Consider the following 19,506-nt stretch of genomic DNA (forward strand, 5'->3'; position numbering starts at 1 on the left):
GAATCTTCCAACAGTGGCAAAGATAAGCAGATTGACCTTGTGTGTGAAGATTCTCCCAACCTGGTGTGTGCTGGTAAGGGGGATTAGGTGGGTAGGTCAAGGCATTTAATGCATCGATGCAGACTCGATGCGCCCAAGGGCCTCTCCTGCACTGTAGGATTATGTGAACCCGAAACTGCTGTGTATTTCTCCCGGGATCTACAGAGCAATGAACTCGGGGAGCTCCATCAGAGTGGAGTCAGGGAAAAATAGAGATATAGAAGATAGGAGCAGGAGGAAGCCTATTGACCCTTCGAGCGTGCTCTGCCAATCATTGCGATCATAGCTGATCATTCAACTAAATAGCCTAAGCCTGCTTTTTCCCCATAACCTTTGATCTCATTAATCCCAAGTGTTATACCCAGCCGCCTCTTGAATGCATTCAATGTTTTGGCATCAGCTACTTCCTGTGGTAGTGAATTCCACAGGCTCACCACTTTCTGGGTGAAGAAATGTCTCCTCACCTCCGTCTTAAATGGTCTACCCTGAGTCCTCAGACTGTGTCCCCTGGTTATGGACTCTGAGACTTCTGGAAGTCAGAGCAGAGTCGAGGAAGCGACCACACACCCTATCTTCAGCACAGTGACGCTGGGGAGCTCCATCAGAGCAGAATAAAGTCGGGGAAGTGAGAGCACACACCCTATTTAAAGCACCATGAACACTGGGAGCTCCATCAGAGCAGAGTAGAGTCAGGGAAGAGAGAGCACACACACTATTTACAGCACAGTGACCCCGGGGAGCTCCATCATAGCAGAGTAGAGTTGGGGAAGAGAGAGCACACACCCTATTTACAGCACAGTGACCCCGGGGAACTCCATCAGAGCAGAGTAGAGTCGGGGGAAAGAGTGGGCACACACTATATTTACAGCACAGTGTCCATGGGGAGCTCTAACAGAGCAGAGTAGAGTCAGGGAAGAGCGAGCACACACCCTATTTTCATCACTAGATGCAACGTGGTAAGGTTAAAGGTAAATACACTTAATAAATATGATTGAAAAAAAATCTTTCGGGAGAGCATTTACTCACATTTAGAAACAAATGGACTTATTAGTAATAGACAGCATGGTTTTGTGAAGGGGAGGTTGTGCCACACGAACTTGATTGCGTTTTTCGAGGAAGCGACAAAGATGATCGATGAGGGTAAGGCATTGGGTGTTGTATACATGGGCTTCAGTAAAGACTTTAACAAGGTACCTCATGGTAGACTGGTGCGAAAGATGATGTCAGCAGGGATCAGAAGAGATCTAGCAAGGTGGATACAGAACTGGCATGGCCATAAATGACAGATCTTGGCAGTAGAGGGTGCTTTTCTGAATGGAAGGCTGAAACTAGCGCTGTTCCACTGGGATCTGTTCTGAGACCTTTATAAACGACTTGGAGGAAAAAGTAGCTGCTCTGATGAATAACCTCACAGGTGACACAAAAATTGGTGGAGTTGTGGATAGTGAAGAGGATTGTCAGAGGATACAGCAAGATATAGACCGGTTGGAGACTTGGGTGGAGAAATGGCAGATGGAGTTTAATCCGGACAAATGTGAAGACATGCAATTTGGAAGGTCCAGTGCATATCGGAATTATACAGTAAATGGTAGAACCCTTAGGAGTATCGAGAGGCAGAGAGTTCTGGGCATACATGTCTACCAACCCTGAAGGTGTCAATGCAGCTGGCTAAGGTAAAGAAAAATGCATACGGCATTCTTGGCCTCATCACTCAGAGCATGGAATATAAAAAATGGCACGTCATGCTGCAGATATACAGAACTTTAGTTTGGCATCATTAAGAATATTGTGTACAATTCTGATCGCCACATTACCAGAAGGATGTGGATGCTTTGGAGAGGATAGAGAAGAGGTTCACCAGAATGTTGCCTGGTCTGCAGGATATTAACTGTGAGGAGAGGTTGGATAAACGCGGTTTGCTCTCACTGGAATGACGGAGGTTGAGGGGTGACATAATAGAGGTCAACAAGATTGGGTGGCGTGGACAGAGTGGATAGTCAGATGCTCTTTCTTAGAGATTTTTTCCACTTAGAAAGGAAGCTAGAACTAGAGGGCACAGCCTCAAAATAAAGGGGGGTCAGTTTAGGACAGAGCTGAGGAGGAACTTCTTCTCTCAGAGGGTGGTGAATCTCTGGAATTCTCTGCCCACTGAAGTGGTGGAGGCTACCTCGTTGAATATGTTTAAATCACGGATAGATGGATTCCTGATCGGTAAGGGAATTAGGGGTTATGGGGATCAGGCGGGTAAGTGGAACTGATTCACTTCAGATCAGCCATGATCTTATTGAATGGCGGGGCAGGCTCGAGGGGCTAGATGGCCTACTCCTGCTCCTATTTCTTATGTTCTTATGTAGGGCAGAAAAGTCAAGTACGAAGGGACATAGGTTTAAGGTGAGTGGGGAAATGTTTAGAGATGTGTGCGGCACGTTTTTTACAGAGAGGGTGTTGAATGTCTGGAACGCGCTGCCTGGGGAGGTGGTGGGAGGAGGTACGATTGCAGTATTTAAGGGGCAACTAGATGAATACATGAATCGGAAGGGAATGGAAGGATGCAGAGTCCGTAAATGCACACGGTTGTAGTTTAGTCTGGCATCTTGATCGGTGCAGGCTTGGAGAGCTGAAGGCCTGTTCCTGTGTTGTCCTTTTATTTGTTGTTCTTTGTTCCTAATGTTAGTTGAATGGTGGAGGAATGAATTGGTTTGCAAGTGGATGAGTGGTGAGTCAGGGAGCTGAGGAGCGGTTGAAGGATTAGTTTTGGGTGTCGGGGGAGTCGTCGAATCGTATTGTTTTGGGTTGCAGGGTTATTTGGAAGTTTGGATGGTGGCTGGGAGTTGCTTATGTTGTTGGGGTCTAGTCAGATGTGGTTGCGTGGTTGGGGTGGGGTGCGAGGGCTGGGATTTATTAATATACTTGGAGAAGGTGATGGCATTGAGTTGTGTTCGGTGTTATGAGGTTAAGTCAGATGCTCAGTCAGGTCAGGAGAGATTAGTTCGTGGTGGGCCAAATTAGGAGATTTAGTCAGATTTGTTCAGGGGCTGGGGGGGAGGTAGTTAGGCTGGTGGGGTGGTGGAGGGAAGTTGAGATCAATGGCGGGGGTGGTTAGTCGGATTGTGCGACGTGTAGTATGTGGTCAGTAAAGGGTGATTGGAGGACTCTGTTGTGGTAACCAGATTTAAGACCAGATTTTGCGCTGTCTAACATTACCGATCCAGGTAAGTCCTGTGGATCAGTCCCAAGTTTCTGACTCTAACTTAGGGAGAGCGACAGGCCCGTGCAGCAGCGGAGTTCCCTCATGGATATTTAAACCTCTGGAACAATTCCAAGGTAATCATGCACCAGGGCTTCAGCCGTGTCCCGATGCTCATCGTCAGTTGCGTGTCTGGTCTCTGGCGATCCAGAGACCAGAAGATTTGTCCCATTAACTGCAGTCCCCTGTTATTTACTCTATTGTTCAATGCGTTTGTTTTCTGTATCGTCTTTAATCTCTTTCAGGCTGAGTTACAATGCGTTCAGTCCAAATGGAAAGAGACATCTGGAGTCACTGCGGGAATCCAGACCGGGACTGGAAGTGACAGTGTGAACATTTCAATCTATAAACATTGCTGCTCCACCGGTTACAGTGAAATCCTGAATTGTGAAGATCTTCGACAGCTCCTTCCAAACCCTTCATTCCTGCCCCTCTCCCTCCCTATTCCATCAGCCCCTCCAGCCTGGCACTGATTTCCCTGCTTACCTGGTTTCCCAGCTGGAAAACTGTTGTAGTTTTAGTCTCCACATTGAAGGAAAGATTGCTGCAAACCATTGTTTAAGCAGCAATGTGTTGTCAGTGTTCTCAGCAACAGAGTCTTCAACCTCCTTTCAAAATGGAGCAGCAGAGATCATTCTCCAGAGAGAGAACAGTGTGTGTGATTCTGACAGTACCCAGCAGAGGGCAGATTGGTCAATCTTGTCAGAGTTTCCTCTCTGTCTCTGTCACTGAATTAAAGACTCCACCAGCCTCTCCTCAAAACCTCTTTCACTATCTGGTGATTAAAGTGACACAATGCCACCATCTGCTGGTGGCTCCCAGCTACTGCAGGTGCTGCTTTTGGTGAACCTCAGACAAGTTTAGTCAGTCCCTTCTGGGAACCGGTTACTGCAGCGTGAATATTGAACAATATTAACAGGGATTGGAGTTTGCAGCAGGAACCCCGGCTGGTGAATTAACCCTTTTATCACCAGAGACTGTACATGAACTCTGTTCCCTCATTCCCCAAGGGAGATATTGTCTGGAGATTGTAGTTGGGGATGATCTCAGACTGTAATGTGTACATTTGGTGCAGTTATCAGACGCTAATCCCATTCAGAATGGGAGTGGGTAAACTGTGCTGCACTCTGTAATTCCTGTTTCAGACATTGTCAGTGTTTAATCTTACACAGTGGATCTTGCTCACAGTTTTTAAAATTGTTTGCAAGATAGTTGTCTCAATCTCACAGACTGATTCTTTGAACATGGAAAACAAACATTTTATCGCACAGAATTTATCTTTTACAAATGGATTCATATTGTGTCCGTGCTCAAGCAGGCAAGGAGATCTGAACAATCTGTTCCTATTTTGCTGCTCTTACACTATAATTCCACAGGTTTCTGTGATAGGGAGTGAAGTGGGGAAAAATATACAGATGAGTACACTTTTTAAATGACTGCCTGTCACATAAAGAGTTAACTGGGAGAGACACCATAAACAGGCACTGACTCTTACTTGGAATTAAAACATGCCGACAACTACCTGTAAATTAAAACATGCGGGAATTAGATACTGCAGGAAGCCAGTGGAAATAAGGACAATCCCAGGACAAAAGGGTCTGTTAAAGAGATCAGCCACAAATGGGAATGGGAATACATAAATGCAGGAAAACCAATTATTATATGAATGGGCCGAAACTAAACCATTGATAGTCACTGACGTAGGAAATGAATCCATTCATAGAACAATGCGATGTTAACATGCTTATGTCTGTATCTGTCTGTATTTGTCTATAACGATGTGTTACCGATCGATCACCTACTTGATTACAACAATGTGATAATGGCTAAATGTCTGGTCCATCTATTGTGTAAACGGTATAAAGATGGACCGCTCCTATTGTATCATTGAGAGAAGGTTTTGCTGCTTATTAGTGCCTTGTCTCCACAAAGCTTCGTTAAAATAAAACTGTATTCTTGAAACGTTCAAGCCTGACTCAGTGGTATATTTCCCACAACAATTGGCATAGTCAGCTAGGATCCTATTACTGGTGAGATCGATTGGCTACGATCGGAGCTGGGGTAGAGATCACTGAATCAGTGAGAGTCGGACAAGGCCGAGAATACAGTTTGCAAGGGGTTAAACTTAAGGGGTTAAACTTAAGGGGTATTTGTAGTAATAAGTATTGCTGTATATGGTATAGTGATAAGTACTAACTGCTGGTAGTGATAAGTAACTGTTGCTTGTGTTGACCGACAAGAGGACAAGGTAGTGCCTGTCTCAAAACCCTGCCTTAGACCGGCTGTTAAGATGAGAAATCTCCCACATGATGGTCAGGAATTGAAGTGGGTAAAGAGACACCAAGGGCACTTAGGATTGTGAAGCACAAGTGGCAGAGGTCAGTTAACATCAAACTCTGTAGTGGCGAACAAACGCAGAGTTGCCATCTGATTGCATGAAAGTTTGTAAAGTTGGGAACTGGACTGTCAAAGTTGTGAAAAGCGGGGCGGAAAAGAAGCTTGATCAACTCTGACCTAAACTGGACTCCGGTGGAGAAGCACCTTGCCGAGGTGGTAATAGTGGAAGCCGTGAGTATAACTTGAAACCCTGTAACGATAGTGAAACACGGTGCTAGAGTAGTAATAGTGGCCGGGGGTAGTGAAGTCCCTACGGTCGAGAACACACTTTACGAGAGAGTAATCGTGGCCGGGGTTAGTGAAGTCTGCGAAATGGCAGATAATGAACTTAAAAGGGGATCTGCAGGATCCCTCATTGAAGTTTACATGACAGACAGGAAAGAGTTATTAAAGAGAATGCAAAAGGATGGCTGGGATACTTCTCAGACCTTAGAGCAGCAGACAAAGTGGATAGATAAAGAAAAGAGAAATAAGACAAAGAAGATAGGAGTAATGTTAATACATCAGTTAGCTGGACTAATTGAGCAAGTAGTCGCCTCTACTAAGAAGTGGAGTGAAGATAAAGAAAGGATTCGAGAATTAGAATCCCGAGTGAGGGAACTGGAGAAGCAAAACCAGGTTTTAGAAAAAACGCAATGGAGAGGGGAAACTGTCCCTCTAACTCCTTATGAGTCCACACAGCAGGGACCAACCGCTCTTCCAGAGGAGTGGGAAGTGCTAGAACACAACTTAGCGCAAGTAACCCGAGGGGAAACAAATGCGCGATCAAAGGCAACTTATCAACCATTCACCCCAGGTGAGAGACAGCAGATAATGGCTTCCCTGGGTAAATTACAACCTAGAAGCGCAAACATTAAATTCTGGGAAGAATTAGACACAATCTGGGGAGGACACCAATTTCACCTGAGAGACGTACACCAGCTGGTCAGGGGAGCCTGTCCAGCGGGTAAGTGGAGGCAGGTAGTAGGTGGACCCGCCGCTCCTCCAGCACAGGATTATAATGGGGGACGGTGGACACATGCAGTCGCCCTAACATCGGAGATAGATGCCCAACAGACACCCTTCACCCAGTTTAAAGCAGAGATTCAGAGGGTATTAGGGAATGCTCCCACTAACTGGAGCAGAATTACCACAACCAAACAGTTAAAAGGGGAAGGAGCTTCTGAATACGGGGAACGGTTGTTCCAGGTATATCAAGATGCTGAGGACAAGGAAACCCAGGTCGAGGGGATCAAGCATTCATCCAGGCTTTTAAGGATGGACTCTCCAGCGCTCACCAGGTCCTCCTAAAAATGGGAGTGATTATGCCCCAAGATTACGATGAACTGGTAGAGTGGGCTAGTGGCGTACCGGGAGAAGAGAAATCCCAGGCAAGAACAAGGCTAGAAAGAGTAGCAGCCGACAGTAATCGGAATGGAACAAAGTCTAAACTGACTTGCCACAATTGTGGTCGGCAAGGACACTTTGCGAGGGATTGCGGGACTCCATGGAAAGGGAACAGATTTGGGAACAGTGGGAAACATTGCAGCCACTGTAATAAATATGGACACACAGAAGCAGTGTGTTGGAATAAGCATGGGAGAACCCCGACCCAATCCATGAGCACAGCAGAACCGGAGGAACCACAGGACCTCCGGGGTCAGCAAGATTGACGGTCTGCAGCCCCCATTCACAAGGGTAAGAAGGAAGGAAGGATTTACGTGTCAGCACTAGTAGGGGGCAGGCAATGTGAGATGCTGGTGGACACAGGAGCATCAATATCTGTCACCGACCTACCCTTACCCACTACAAATAAAATGATTTACCTGACCGGGATAGGAGGGAAACAAACACCCGCCTACCTGAGCGAGACCACGTTAGTAGAAATAACTAATCTGTATATACCAATGAGGTTTTATGTGTGCAAAAATAACGAGGGTGCAAAAATGGGAAATGATCTGATGAAAGAACATGAGATTCTGATAGACTGTGGAAAGGGAGAATTAATCTGGCCAAGACTGGACAGTCGGAAAACTAGAATAGGGAAACTTACAAGTCACCTCGAAACTATTAAGGTGGCCACAGTCACCACCAGAAATTGGGAATTAGAGACTGGAGGGTTCGGAGCCATCTGTGCCTCCGTCCCCGGAGTATGGGCTAAAACAAAGTTCGATACCAGTTTGACTAAAACGGACCCAATAAAGGTACCGGGACCGGAGGATAAGCCACGCCGACAATACCCAATCAAACCAGAGGCAGAGAAAGCTGTAGTGGAGATCGTTAAAGGGTGAGTGGAAAGGGGGATTCTGAGAGAAACCACAAGCACCACTAACTCCCCAACATGGCCAGTGAGCAAGCCTGACGGAAGCTATAGGCTCACGATAGATTACACCGGACTCAATAAAGTCAGGTCCAAGTTGCACCCCATTGTAGCAAGCCCTTCGACAATCCTGAATGGACTGTCACAGGAGCACAAAATATTCACAGTATTGGACGTAGCCAATGGATTCTGGTCCTTACCATTGGATCCTGAATCCCAAGACAAATTTGCCTTTACAGTAGGAGACAGCCAGTACACTTGGACTCGTTTACCACAGGGATTCCACAACAGTCCCGCTATATTCCATCGAGAAATGAGTGACATCCTGAACAGGGTAGAACTGCCAGAGGGTAGTACGGACCTACAATATATAGAACATAGAACATAGAAAGCCACAGCACAAACAGGCCCTTCGGCCCACAAGTTGCGCCGATCACATCCCCACCTCTAGGCCTATCTATAGCCCTCAATCCCATTAAATCCCATGTACTCATCCAGAAGTCTCTTAAAAGACCCCAACGAGTTTGCCTCCACCACCACCGACGTCAGCCGATTCCACTCACCCACCACCCTCTGAGTGAAAAACTTACCCCTGACATCTCCTCTGTACCTACCCCCCAGCACCTTAAACCTGTGTCCTCTCGTAGCAACCATTTCAGCCCTTGGAAATAGCCTCTGAGAGTCTACCCTATCCAGACCTCTCAACATCTTGTAAACCTCTATCAGGTCACCTCTCATCCTTCGTCTCTCCAGGGAGAAGAGACCAAGCTCCCTCAACCTATCCTCATAAGGCATGCCCCCCAATCCAGGCAACATCCTTGTAAATCTCCTCTGCACCCTCTCAATGGCTTCAACATCTTTCCTGTAATGAGGTGACCAGAACTGCGCGCAGTACTCCAAGTGGGGTCTAACCAGGGTCCTATAAAGCTGCAGCATTATCTCCCGACTCCTAAACTCAATCCCTCGATTAATGAAGGCCAGTACGCCGTACGCCTTCTTGACCGCATCCTCCACCTGCGAGGCCGATTTAAGAGTCCTATGGACCCGGACCCCAAGGTCCTTCTGATCCTCTACACTGCTAAGAATGGTACCCTTCATATTATACTGCTGCTTCATCCCATTGGATCTGCCAAAATGGATCACCACACACTTATCCGGGTTGAAGTCCATCTGCCACTTCTCCGCCCAGTCTTGCATTCTATCTATGTCTCGCTGCAACTTCTGACATCCCTCCAAACTATCCACAACACCACCTACCTTGGTGTCGTCAGCAAACTTACCAACCCATCCCTCCACTTCCTCATCCAGGTCATTTATGAAAATGACAAACAGCAAGGGTCCCAGAACAGATCCCTGGGGCACTCCACTGGTCACTGACCTCCATGCAGAGAAAGACCCCTCCACCGCCACTCTCTGCCTTCTGCAGACGATATCCTGATAGCTTCAGAGTCCAAGTCAGGACATCAAGAAGCCTTATATTTATTACTGAATGAATTAAAAGCCGCAGGGTTAAAGGTGAGCCCCAAAAAGGCACTAATCGGGAAAACACAGGTCCTACACCAAGGACACCTTATATCCCAAGGACTTAAAGAAATGCCAACGGACCGAAAGAAGGCAATACAACAAATGCCGCGACCCGTCACCGTAAGAGGGGTCAGAAAGGTGCTAGGACTATTCAACTATAGCCGGAGTTTCATCCCAGGGTTCGCAAAATTAGCAGAACCCATACAAAGACTAGTCAAAGGGGGAAAACCAGCTTTAGATCCCGTAGAATGGGGACCCGAGCAGGAAGAGGCTTACACTAAACTAAAAACAGAACTGATATCAGCCCCTGGACTAGGATTACCCGATTCTAATAAGGACTTCCATATCCATTTTAGTAATGAGGGAGGGTTCTATTCCGCAGTGGTGACACAGGACCATGGCGACAGAAAGAGACTCATAGAGTATTATTCCACAGCAGAAGGGCCGGTAGTCACCAGACTGCCAAGGTGCATAGCCGCCTTGCATTGCGCCGCCTGGGCTGTAAAGGTTAGCGAGCCAGTAATCATGGCAGGGAATATAATCCTTCACACCAAACACACCTTGGTGGAAATGTTGAACACGGGAAAATTAAGGTCAGTCTCAAACATGAGAAGGGCTAAATGGGAAGCTGTTCTCCTACCTCCAAGCAAGTCCGTAATAATAATGAGGGATACAGGGAATAACCCAGCAGAAGGGATTTTAGACGAAGGAGAGCCACACAATTGTGAAGATATAGACAGGGACGAAGGAGAGGGTAAGATAAAGGACATACCCTTAATAACAGCTGAGGAGACCCTTTTTGTGGATGGGTCACCCTGGACAAGGTGGGCAGTAGTGAATGACAAATTAGAGACAGTTAAGGTCAGGAAGGATTGACAGAGGTCGTTCCGCGCAAGTGGCAGAACTAGTGGCACTCACACAGGCACTAGAGTTACCTGAAGGTAAAACGGTGAACATCTATACAGACAGTCGCTATGCATTCGGAGTCATACATGACTACATGTCAGCATGGGGAAGAAGAGGGTTCATAACCACAGGAGGAACCCAGATTAAGCACCAGCAAAGAATTGAGGCATTATTGAGAACTAGCGAGAAACCTAGAGAAACCGCAGTAATCAAAATTAAAGCGCACCAGAAAGAACCAGGAAGAGATAACCCGGACTGGTTAAATTTCAAAGGGAACCAAGCTGCAGACAGGGCGGCACAGTTAGTCTTAGGACAGGAGACAATTGGCGAGCTGCCAATAGCAGCGATAGAGCAGACAGGAGACGAAATACATATTTGGGACTTACATGAGGATACCCCAAAGGAGGAAAAGGAGAAATGGGAAGCACAGAGAGCAGTCAAAGGGACTGATAACATTTGGAGATGGGAAGATAACGTAATAGCACCAGAGTGCATACAAAACACCCTATTGGAACTACACCATGGACTCTCACATGTGGGTAGAGAGGCCATGATAACTAGTATAGGAAAGGAATGGTGGTGGAAAGGAATGGGAAGAGATATAGCCCGACACTATCACTGATGCGGCACGTGCGCGGAACACAACACTGGTAGACCCATAAAAATTAAAATGGGACACCAGCCGAGACCAAAGGGATCCTGGGAACATCTGCAAATAGATTTCACAGGGCCACTACCACAATCCCATGGCAAAACGTATTGTCTGGTTATTATAGACCAGTTCACCAGGTGCGTAGAATTGTACTGCTACCACGGTGACTAGGATATTGGCAGAAGAGGTAATCCCGAGATGGGGTGTACCTCTACAAATCGAATCGGACCAAGGTTCGCACTTCACTGGAAAGATGGTAAAAACAGTACGCCAATTAATGGGGATAAAACAAAAATTCCACATCCCCTACCACCCACAGAGTTCTGGAATGGTGGAACGTATGAATAGAACACTGAAAAATGCACTAGCTAAAGCCGTACAAACATCGGGAAAAATGTGGACAGAGGTATTGCCCACGATACTAATGAAATTAAGAGCTACCACAAACCGGACAACCGGATTAACCCCTTATGAGCTAATGACAGGACGGGTGATGCAATTACCCGAAAGCATCATAACAGGTGGGATCGATGTAGGTCCACTAAAAGATAAAATCAGGAGATATGTTTTGGAACTGAGCACCCAGCTAAAAGGGATGCGCAAATTGGTAAAGGACAATCAGGAAATAAAAGACGCAGAGAGAGAGCTTGAGATGCTCCCTGACGTCCCAACAGCGGGAAGTCGCGCCCTAGTATAAACATTACCTGACAAACCAGGGTTTGCAGCAAAATGGAATGGGCCGTATGAAGTTATAATTAGTGGAGGTACCTGTGCCTGTATAGACATAAGAGGGAAAGGGGTCTGGAAACATTGGACACAGCTAAAAATATACAAGGGGACAACTCAGTGACTCGATTGATGAACTAACGAAAATGCTTTCCTCAACGCAGGCAAAGATTGCAAGCAAGAACGACTGGGACGCCCAGGTTGATAGATAATATAACTTGTAAAGATTATATGAATTATAGTGTTAGGTTTGATATTTGATCGTTGCGAATATGTATGTCATCGCGTATGTATCTGTACTACTTTGCGTTGTTGCGACTGTAAATTTAACTGGATTGGAGGATAACTTGTTTTACAAAGCTCACATACATTTACACGGGAATCGAACTGCATGTTACCCGTTAGCACAATCGGTAGAAGCCCTATTTGTAGCCACCCCTGGGTGGACCCCTCATGACTTACATACTGTAGATACATCAGATACACACTGTATGGGACAAATTGGCAAATATAAAAGAGGTATACAGGGGAGATGTGTGGGACTTGTAAACCCCACAGATCCTGTGTGCAGGGGGTTCCAACAGGTGGGAGGAAAAGCTTGTTCAGATACTGCAAGCTATCCGCTTTGTTTTACGGGCAGGGATGAGGATGTGCCTATGCCTTGGTCCCTAAGAATGATTCCTGCGTACAGACGCAGTGTGTCCGTAACATTGTTGGGTTAATAAGGGACAGTTTACTTGCACTTGTGATGAACAGAAATGTCTGAATATAACCACGGGAAGACAGCTTATTTGTGGACAATGCAATGGAACTCACGTAAGCTCAGCCAGATGGACATACCCATTTGATACTTACCAGGTGGTGGGATCAAACGGGGAGTCAAGTAAAATGAACAATTGGCAATATGAACACACTCATAATCAAGACACTAAATGTTAGTGGGCTAAGAAGGGATATGTGTTCCTCTTCAATGGTACTTACATGACAGAAACACCAAACCTCCCAAACCGTTTTGCAGTAGGAACAATAGGACCACTGACTGTTCCATGCCCTCAGAAGGGGCATATTCGGAGGAGAATAGTAACTCGGGTTATCAGCAAAGAATTCTGCGCTGATTGGGAAGCCCCGGGCACAATGGGATCTTCACTGGGATATGGGTTCCTTGGAGCCTTATCTCTGGGAGGGGCAGCAGGAGTGATTAGTGCAAAGAATAGGAATCATATTGTTTGTGGACTAACTGTCCTGGGAAACGGCACTTCGAAAGCACTGGAAGCTGTTAACCAAGAAATGGCTGAACTGAGGTTATATGCACAACAGACACGATCGGCAGTGGACTACCAGTTAGCACAACAAGGGAGAGTGTGCACAATTATAGACAATAAATGCATAACCCATGTCACAGACGAGTCCTATAACATTACACAGGTCATCAATAGCATCAGAGAACAACTTGATAGCTTCAGACAGGGACCCAAGAAAGGAAGTAACTGGCTGGAATGGCTAGTGGGGGGGTCCTGGGAATCTTACTTATTAGATGGATTGGTCATACTCATTTCAATTGTAATTGTCTGTTGTCTCATTGTTGGATGCCTAAAAGTCTGCTGCAAGATTATGGTGACAAGAATTGTGATGTGGAGATGAATTGTAAGAATTGTGCCAGGAGCCAGTGTATCCATCGAGGAAGAACCCACGATGAAGATCCCCAAAGACATCAGAAGAAACGAAGGAAGAAAGGAGAAGATGGAATTATATATATGAATGTATAATTGTTGGTCTGGGGATTATTAAAGTCATAATCTGACCAAAAGTGGGGAGTGAAGTGGGAAACACATAAAGATAGGTACACATAAAATGGCTGCCTGGCACATAAACAGTCACCTGGGAAAGAGACATTAAACAGGCACTGACTTTTAGTACAGACAGCCACTTGAGATTAAAACATAAAGGACAGACAGCTATTTAAAGTTAAACATGCAGGAATCAGATCCTGCAGGAAGCCAGCCAGGGCTTGAGGCACTCTTTAGGGTAGGGACAATAGGGTTGGGTAAAGAGATTAGCTACAGGTGGGAATGGGAATACATAAATGCAGGAAAACCAATTCCTGTAAATTACTGTATGAATAGACCGAAACTAAAGTAATTGATAGGGAAAATGTACCCATCCTATGAAACAATGCGATGTTAAAAGCCAATGTCTGTATATGTCTGGCTGTAACAATGTGTTAACTATCGATCCTACTCAGCTATAACGATGTGTTAAACGGCTAATGTCCGGACTATCCATTGTCTAAAAGGTATAAAAATGAACTACTCCTAATGCATCATTGAGAGAAGGTAGCTTTCTTGAAGCACTGCGGAGTGCCTTTTCTCCACGAAGCTTCTTTAAAATAAAACTGTTGTTGAAACCTCCAGTCTGACTCCGAAGTGGCATTTTTACCACAACACCTTCCATTTCCCATTTCTCTCTCTGAGAACTCACAATCAAAGGAGAATGAAGGGAGACAGAGAGAGAGAGAGAGAGAGCAGGAAAACCCACAATCACATCCTGAATAAAATGAATTAAAGTTTTTTTTAACCATCGATTTCTCTCACTTCAGCACTGACACTGTTCGGGAATGAAGCAAATACAAAAGGACATTCTGAGGGCCCTCTGAGATTAAGCCTTGAATTGAGGCCTAGTCACAGAGGCTGCATTAAACCTCGGGGACAGAGAACAGTTTTCTCCCCCCTCCCCCAGTGAACCAGAACAATCCTCTCCAGCCCCGAAACTGTCCCAGACACGACTGGAAGGAGTGAGAGGGAAAAGGGAGCCAGTGATCCCCAGACCCTGCCCCTTCCACCCTCCCCCCACCCTGCCCCTTCCACCCTCCCCCCACCCTGCCCCTTCCACCCTCCCCCCACCCTGCCCCTTCTACCCTCCCCCCACCATTGAAACAACAAATCACATTGGGATTTTCTCCGACATTTATACAAGATGCAACATCAAAACAAATGGATGGAGCAGCGGGGAAGGACTGCAGGAGAGTGGAAAAGAGACCCATATCTTTCTCCCTCACCGTCTCTCCCTCCTGCTCACTCCCCTCCCCTCCCACTCTTTCTCCCTCTCCGTCTCCTAACCTCTCCCTCCTCTTCCAACTCATTCTCTCCCCTCACTCTCTCTCTATACCCTTCAATCTCTCTCCCTTCAGTCGCTCCCCCTCACATTCTATACCCCTCATACTCTCTCCCACTCAATCACTCTCCCCCTCTCTCCCCTTACTCTCCCACCCGCACTCTCTCTACCCCCTCACTGTGCCCTTCTCACTCTCCCCTCACTCTCACTCCCCTCACTCTCACTCCCCCCTCCCCCTCCCTCACACACCCTCCACATCCTCCCCCTCCCTCACACACACTCTCCTCACACTCTCTCTCAGCCCTCACACTATCCCACTCTCTCCCCGTCACTCGCTTCGCCCTCACTCGCTCTTCACCTACTTCCCCTCACTCCGCTCCCCTCACTCTCTCCCCGTCACTCTTTCCCCGACACTCTCCCTCCCCCGTGCTCTCTCCTCGATCACCGTCACTATCTCCCCTCACTCCCCACTCTCCCTCACTCGTCTTCACCTACTCCCTCCTCACTCCCTCTCCCCGTCACACTCTCCCATCTCTTGCTCTCTCCCCTCACACTTTCCTCGTTCACTCTCATCCCTCTCACTCTCCCCCATCACACACTCTCCTCTCATTCTCTCCCCGTCACTCTCTCCCCCTCAATGTCTCTTCATCCACTCTCACCCTCCCACCCTCTCCCCTCACTCTCACCCTTCACCCTCCCTAACCTCACTCTCTCCCCTCACACTATCATCTGTTCAATCTCACCCCCTCATTCTACCTCCCCTCACCGCCTCACTCTCTCCCCTTCACTATTCCACTCACTCTATCCACCCCCCCCCCCACTATTCCCCCTTCACTCTCGCTCCCCTCAGCCTCTCTTCCTCTCACTCTTCCTCCCAAAACTCCCTCCCCCTCACTCTTCCACTCACCCTCTCTCCTCATTACCTCTCCCTCATGTCCGCGCACACTCCCCCCTCACTGTCTCCTCCCCACTTAATTCTCCCTCACCCTCTCCACCCCTCACTCCCTCCCCCTCATTCTCTCCCCCTCAATTCCTTCCCCTTCACTCTCTCCCCCTCAGTCTCTGCCCTCACACTCTCCCCTTTACTTTCCCTCCCTTAGCCTTTCTCCCCTCACACTCTCTCCCCTCACACATTCCCCTCATTCTCTCCCCTCACTTTCTCCTCCTCAATTCCTTCCCCTTCACTCTCTCCCCCTCAGTCTCTGCTCTCTCACTCTCCCGCCTCACACTCTCCTCTTTACTTTCCCTCCCTTAGTCTCTCTCCCCCCTCACTTTCCCCCTCATTCTCTTCCCCCTCACTGTCTTCCCCCAGTCTCTCCCCTCACACTAACCCACCTCAGACACCCCCCTTTACTGTCTGTCCCCTCAGCCTCTCTCCCCTTATTCTTTCCCCTCACTCTATCTCCCCCATCACTCGGTTACCCTTTCTCTCGCATCCTCTCACTTTCTCCCCCTCGGTCTCTCTCTCCTCACTCTCTCTCATTTCTCCTCACCTTCTCTCGCTTCCCCTCGCTCTCTCTCGCTTCCCATCACCCACTCCTCCTCAGTCTCCCCTCACTTGGTCTCTGCTCTCCCCACTCGCTCTGTCCATCGCTCTCTCTCCCCTCACTCCATCTCCCTTTGCCCTCTACCCTCAGTCACTCCCTCCCCCTCACTCGCTCTTCACTTACTCTGCCCCTCACTCTATCACCTCTCACTCTCTCCCCATCAATCCCTCTCCCCTCACTCTCTCCCTCCTCTGACTCTCTCTCCCCTCACGCATTCTTCAGCGTCTTTACCCCTCCTCTCTCTTCCTTCACTCTTATTGAAGCATTGAATTCAGCCACTTAAACCCTGTTCGGGAATTAAGCAAACGCAAAAGTGCCCCTGAGATTAGGCCGTGAATTGAGGCTGAGTCACACAGGCCTTGAATTGAGGCCCAGTGAAACAGAACAATCCTTTCCATCCACAAATCCCAGTGCCCTGTCTAAAAACACGAGAACTCTAGGATGGAGAACAAGCCTTTCCCCAGGCTCAGGAATGTGAATTTCAGCTCCCTCTCCCTCCCGAGTGCTTCACAGTGAGAGAGGCAGACTGAGAACATTACAAAGAGAAACTCAGTAAAAGTAGATTGAAGCACTGCCCTGGGCTCTCACACAGCACCGTGACATTACTGAGAGTAAAACACAGGCACTGTCCAATTGGCCAATTAAACCGGGTCCCAATCGCAGCCTTTTTCATTCCAAGCCCCTGTGAGAACTCGATCGAAACGCCCTCTCTACAGCTCTGCCTTACCCTGTTCCTCTCTATATAGAACATAGAACAGTACAACATAGAACAGGCCCTTCGGCCCATGATGTTGTGCCGAGCTTTATCTGAAATATCCCACCCTCCTTTCCCAAAATCTTTTATGTTTAAAATGTGGACACTGATACAGTGTGAGGAATATGGGGCAGGGAGGAGGCACAGAGCATGAGTGCACAGCAAGATCCCACACACACATACACACACACACACACACAGTCTGAACATGGCCAGATACAATGTGATATTTAAGTGAGGATTGAGGTGAAGTCAGTGGGCAATGAGGGACCACACCTCTCCATCTCTCCGCCCCTCTTCCTTCCACCCCTCCCCAGTTAAAATAAGGGGACACCACTCCAGGTTTGGTGCTGTTTGTACATTTGACATGAACAGGGAACCTTCCACCTCTAGCACAGTCACTCCTCTCTGTTTCTCTCTCTCTGATTCCCTCTCTCTTTTACCTCCACCATCTCTGCCCCTATCCACCCCCCTCTTCTCTCTCTCTACTGCACTTGATGATCTATTTCTGTTCTCTCTCTCTCTCTCGGCCTGTTTATCTCCCCCTATCTCTGTGCGTACCCATCATGCTCCTCTCTCTCTCTCTCTCGCCTGCTCTGGATAATCTCTCTCTCGGACGATGAATCTGGATTGAAATGCTCTCTGAAAGGTTTCTGTCTGACCATTTTAAATCATGTCACCCTGTGACCACCGTTTGTGTTGATCACTGATTCACATTGAGAAATGAGGCTGGGGACAGTGGTGGGAGATGGAAGCAATCACAGTCAGTTGTCAGTACACTGGATTTGGGGAGCGGAACCACAGTCTCCCAGCAGGATAGGTTGCAGGGAAAATACACACAGCAAGATCCCACAAGCAAACTGCTCTGTTACCCTCCCATCCCGTCGCCCCCCCCTCCCTCACTGTTACCCTCCATTTCCCATTTCTCTCACTGATAACTCACAATCAAAGGAGAACGATGGGAGACAGAGAGAGAGAGAGATAGAGAGAGAGCAGGAAAACCCACAATCACATCCTGAATTAAATGACTTAATGTTCTTTTTTAACCATCAAGTTCTCCCACTTCAGCACTGACACTGTTCGGGAATGAAGCAAATACAAAAGGACATTCTGAGGGCCCTCTGAGATTAGGCCTTGAATTGAGGCCTCGTCACAGAGGCTGCATTAAACCTCGGGGACAGAGAACAGTTTTCTCCCCCCCCCCCCCCCCCCCCGCCTCCCCCAGTGAACCAGAACAATCCTCTCCAGCCCCGAAACTGTCCCAGACACGACTGGAAGGAGTGAGGGGGGAAAGGGAGCCAGTGATCCCCAGACCCTGCCCCTTCCACCCTCCCCCCACCATTAAAACAGCAAATCACATTGGGATTTTCTCTGACATTTATACAAGATGCAACATCGAAGCAAATGGATGGAGCAGCGGGGAAGGACTGCAGGAAAGTGAGTGGAAAACAAAACCCACACCTTTCTCCCTCCCACTCTCTCCCATTCACACTCTCCCCCCCTCCCCTCTCGCCCCCTCCCCCCAATGCTCTCCTGACTCACTCTCCCTTTTACTTAGTCTCTCTCCCCTCACACTTTCCCCCTCACACTTTCCCTCATTCTCTCCCCCTCATTGTCCTCCCCCTCAGTCATTCCCATCACACTATCCCGCCTCAGACAGTCTCCTTTACTTTCCAACCCCTCAGCCTCTCTCCCCTCAATCTATCTCCCCCTCACTCTCTCTTCAATCTATCTCTCTGTCATTCTGTTCCCCTCACTCTTTCCCCCTCACTCTTTCCCCCTCCACTGTCCCCTCACTCGCTCTGCCCATCACTCTCTCTCCCCTCACTCCATCTCCCTTTGCTCTCTGCCCTCACTCACTCTCTCCCCCACTCGCTCTTCACTTATTCCCCCCCTCACTCGATCTCCTCTCACTCTCTCCCTGTCAGTCCCTCTCCCCTTACTCTCTCCCTATCACTCTCCCTCCTCTGATTCTCTCTCCCTCACCCCCCTCCCCTCTCTCCTCACAATATCTCCCATTCAATCTCTTCACTGCACTCGATTCCCCTAAATCTTTCCCCTCACTCTCTCACACTCACTGACTCCCCCTCACTCTGTTCACCTTCACTCCCTCCCCCTCACCCCTCATTATCTCCTCCCTCAGCCTTTTGCCCCCTCACTCCCTCCCCCCACTTTCTCCCTCACTTTCCTCCCCCTCACTCTAAACCTCAATATTTTCACACCGTCCCTCCCCCCAATCCCCCCTCACTCTCTCCCCTATCTCCGCACAACCTCTCTCCTCCTTACTTTCTTCACGCTCACTCC

The 19,506-nt window shown here is 48.0% G+C and overlaps 1 protein-coding gene across 1 annotated transcript in view; it reads left to right on the top strand.

The window, feature by feature from the left end:
• Positions 1 to 5,253, top strand: part of LOC144482166 (NACHT, LRR and PYD domains-containing protein 3-like) — a 52,032-nt gene extending 46,779 nt beyond the window's left edge. The window contains exon 9 of the mRNA XM_078201378.1: positions 3,532 to 5,253. Coding sequence (XP_078057504.1) covers positions 3,532 to 3,619 — 88 coding nt within the window. The 3' untranslated portion in view covers positions 3,620 to 5,253. The remainder of the gene's footprint in view (positions 1 to 3,531) is intronic.
• The last annotated feature ends 14,253 nt before the right edge of the window (positions 5,254 to 19,506 follow it).

This window comes from Mustelus asterias (assembly GCF_964213995.1).
Source record: "Mustelus asterias chromosome 26 unlocalized genomic scaffold, sMusAst1.hap1.1 SUPER_26_unloc_6, whole genome shotgun sequence".
Taxonomy (NCBI): domain Eukaryota; kingdom Metazoa; phylum Chordata; class Chondrichthyes; order Carcharhiniformes; family Triakidae; genus Mustelus; species Mustelus asterias.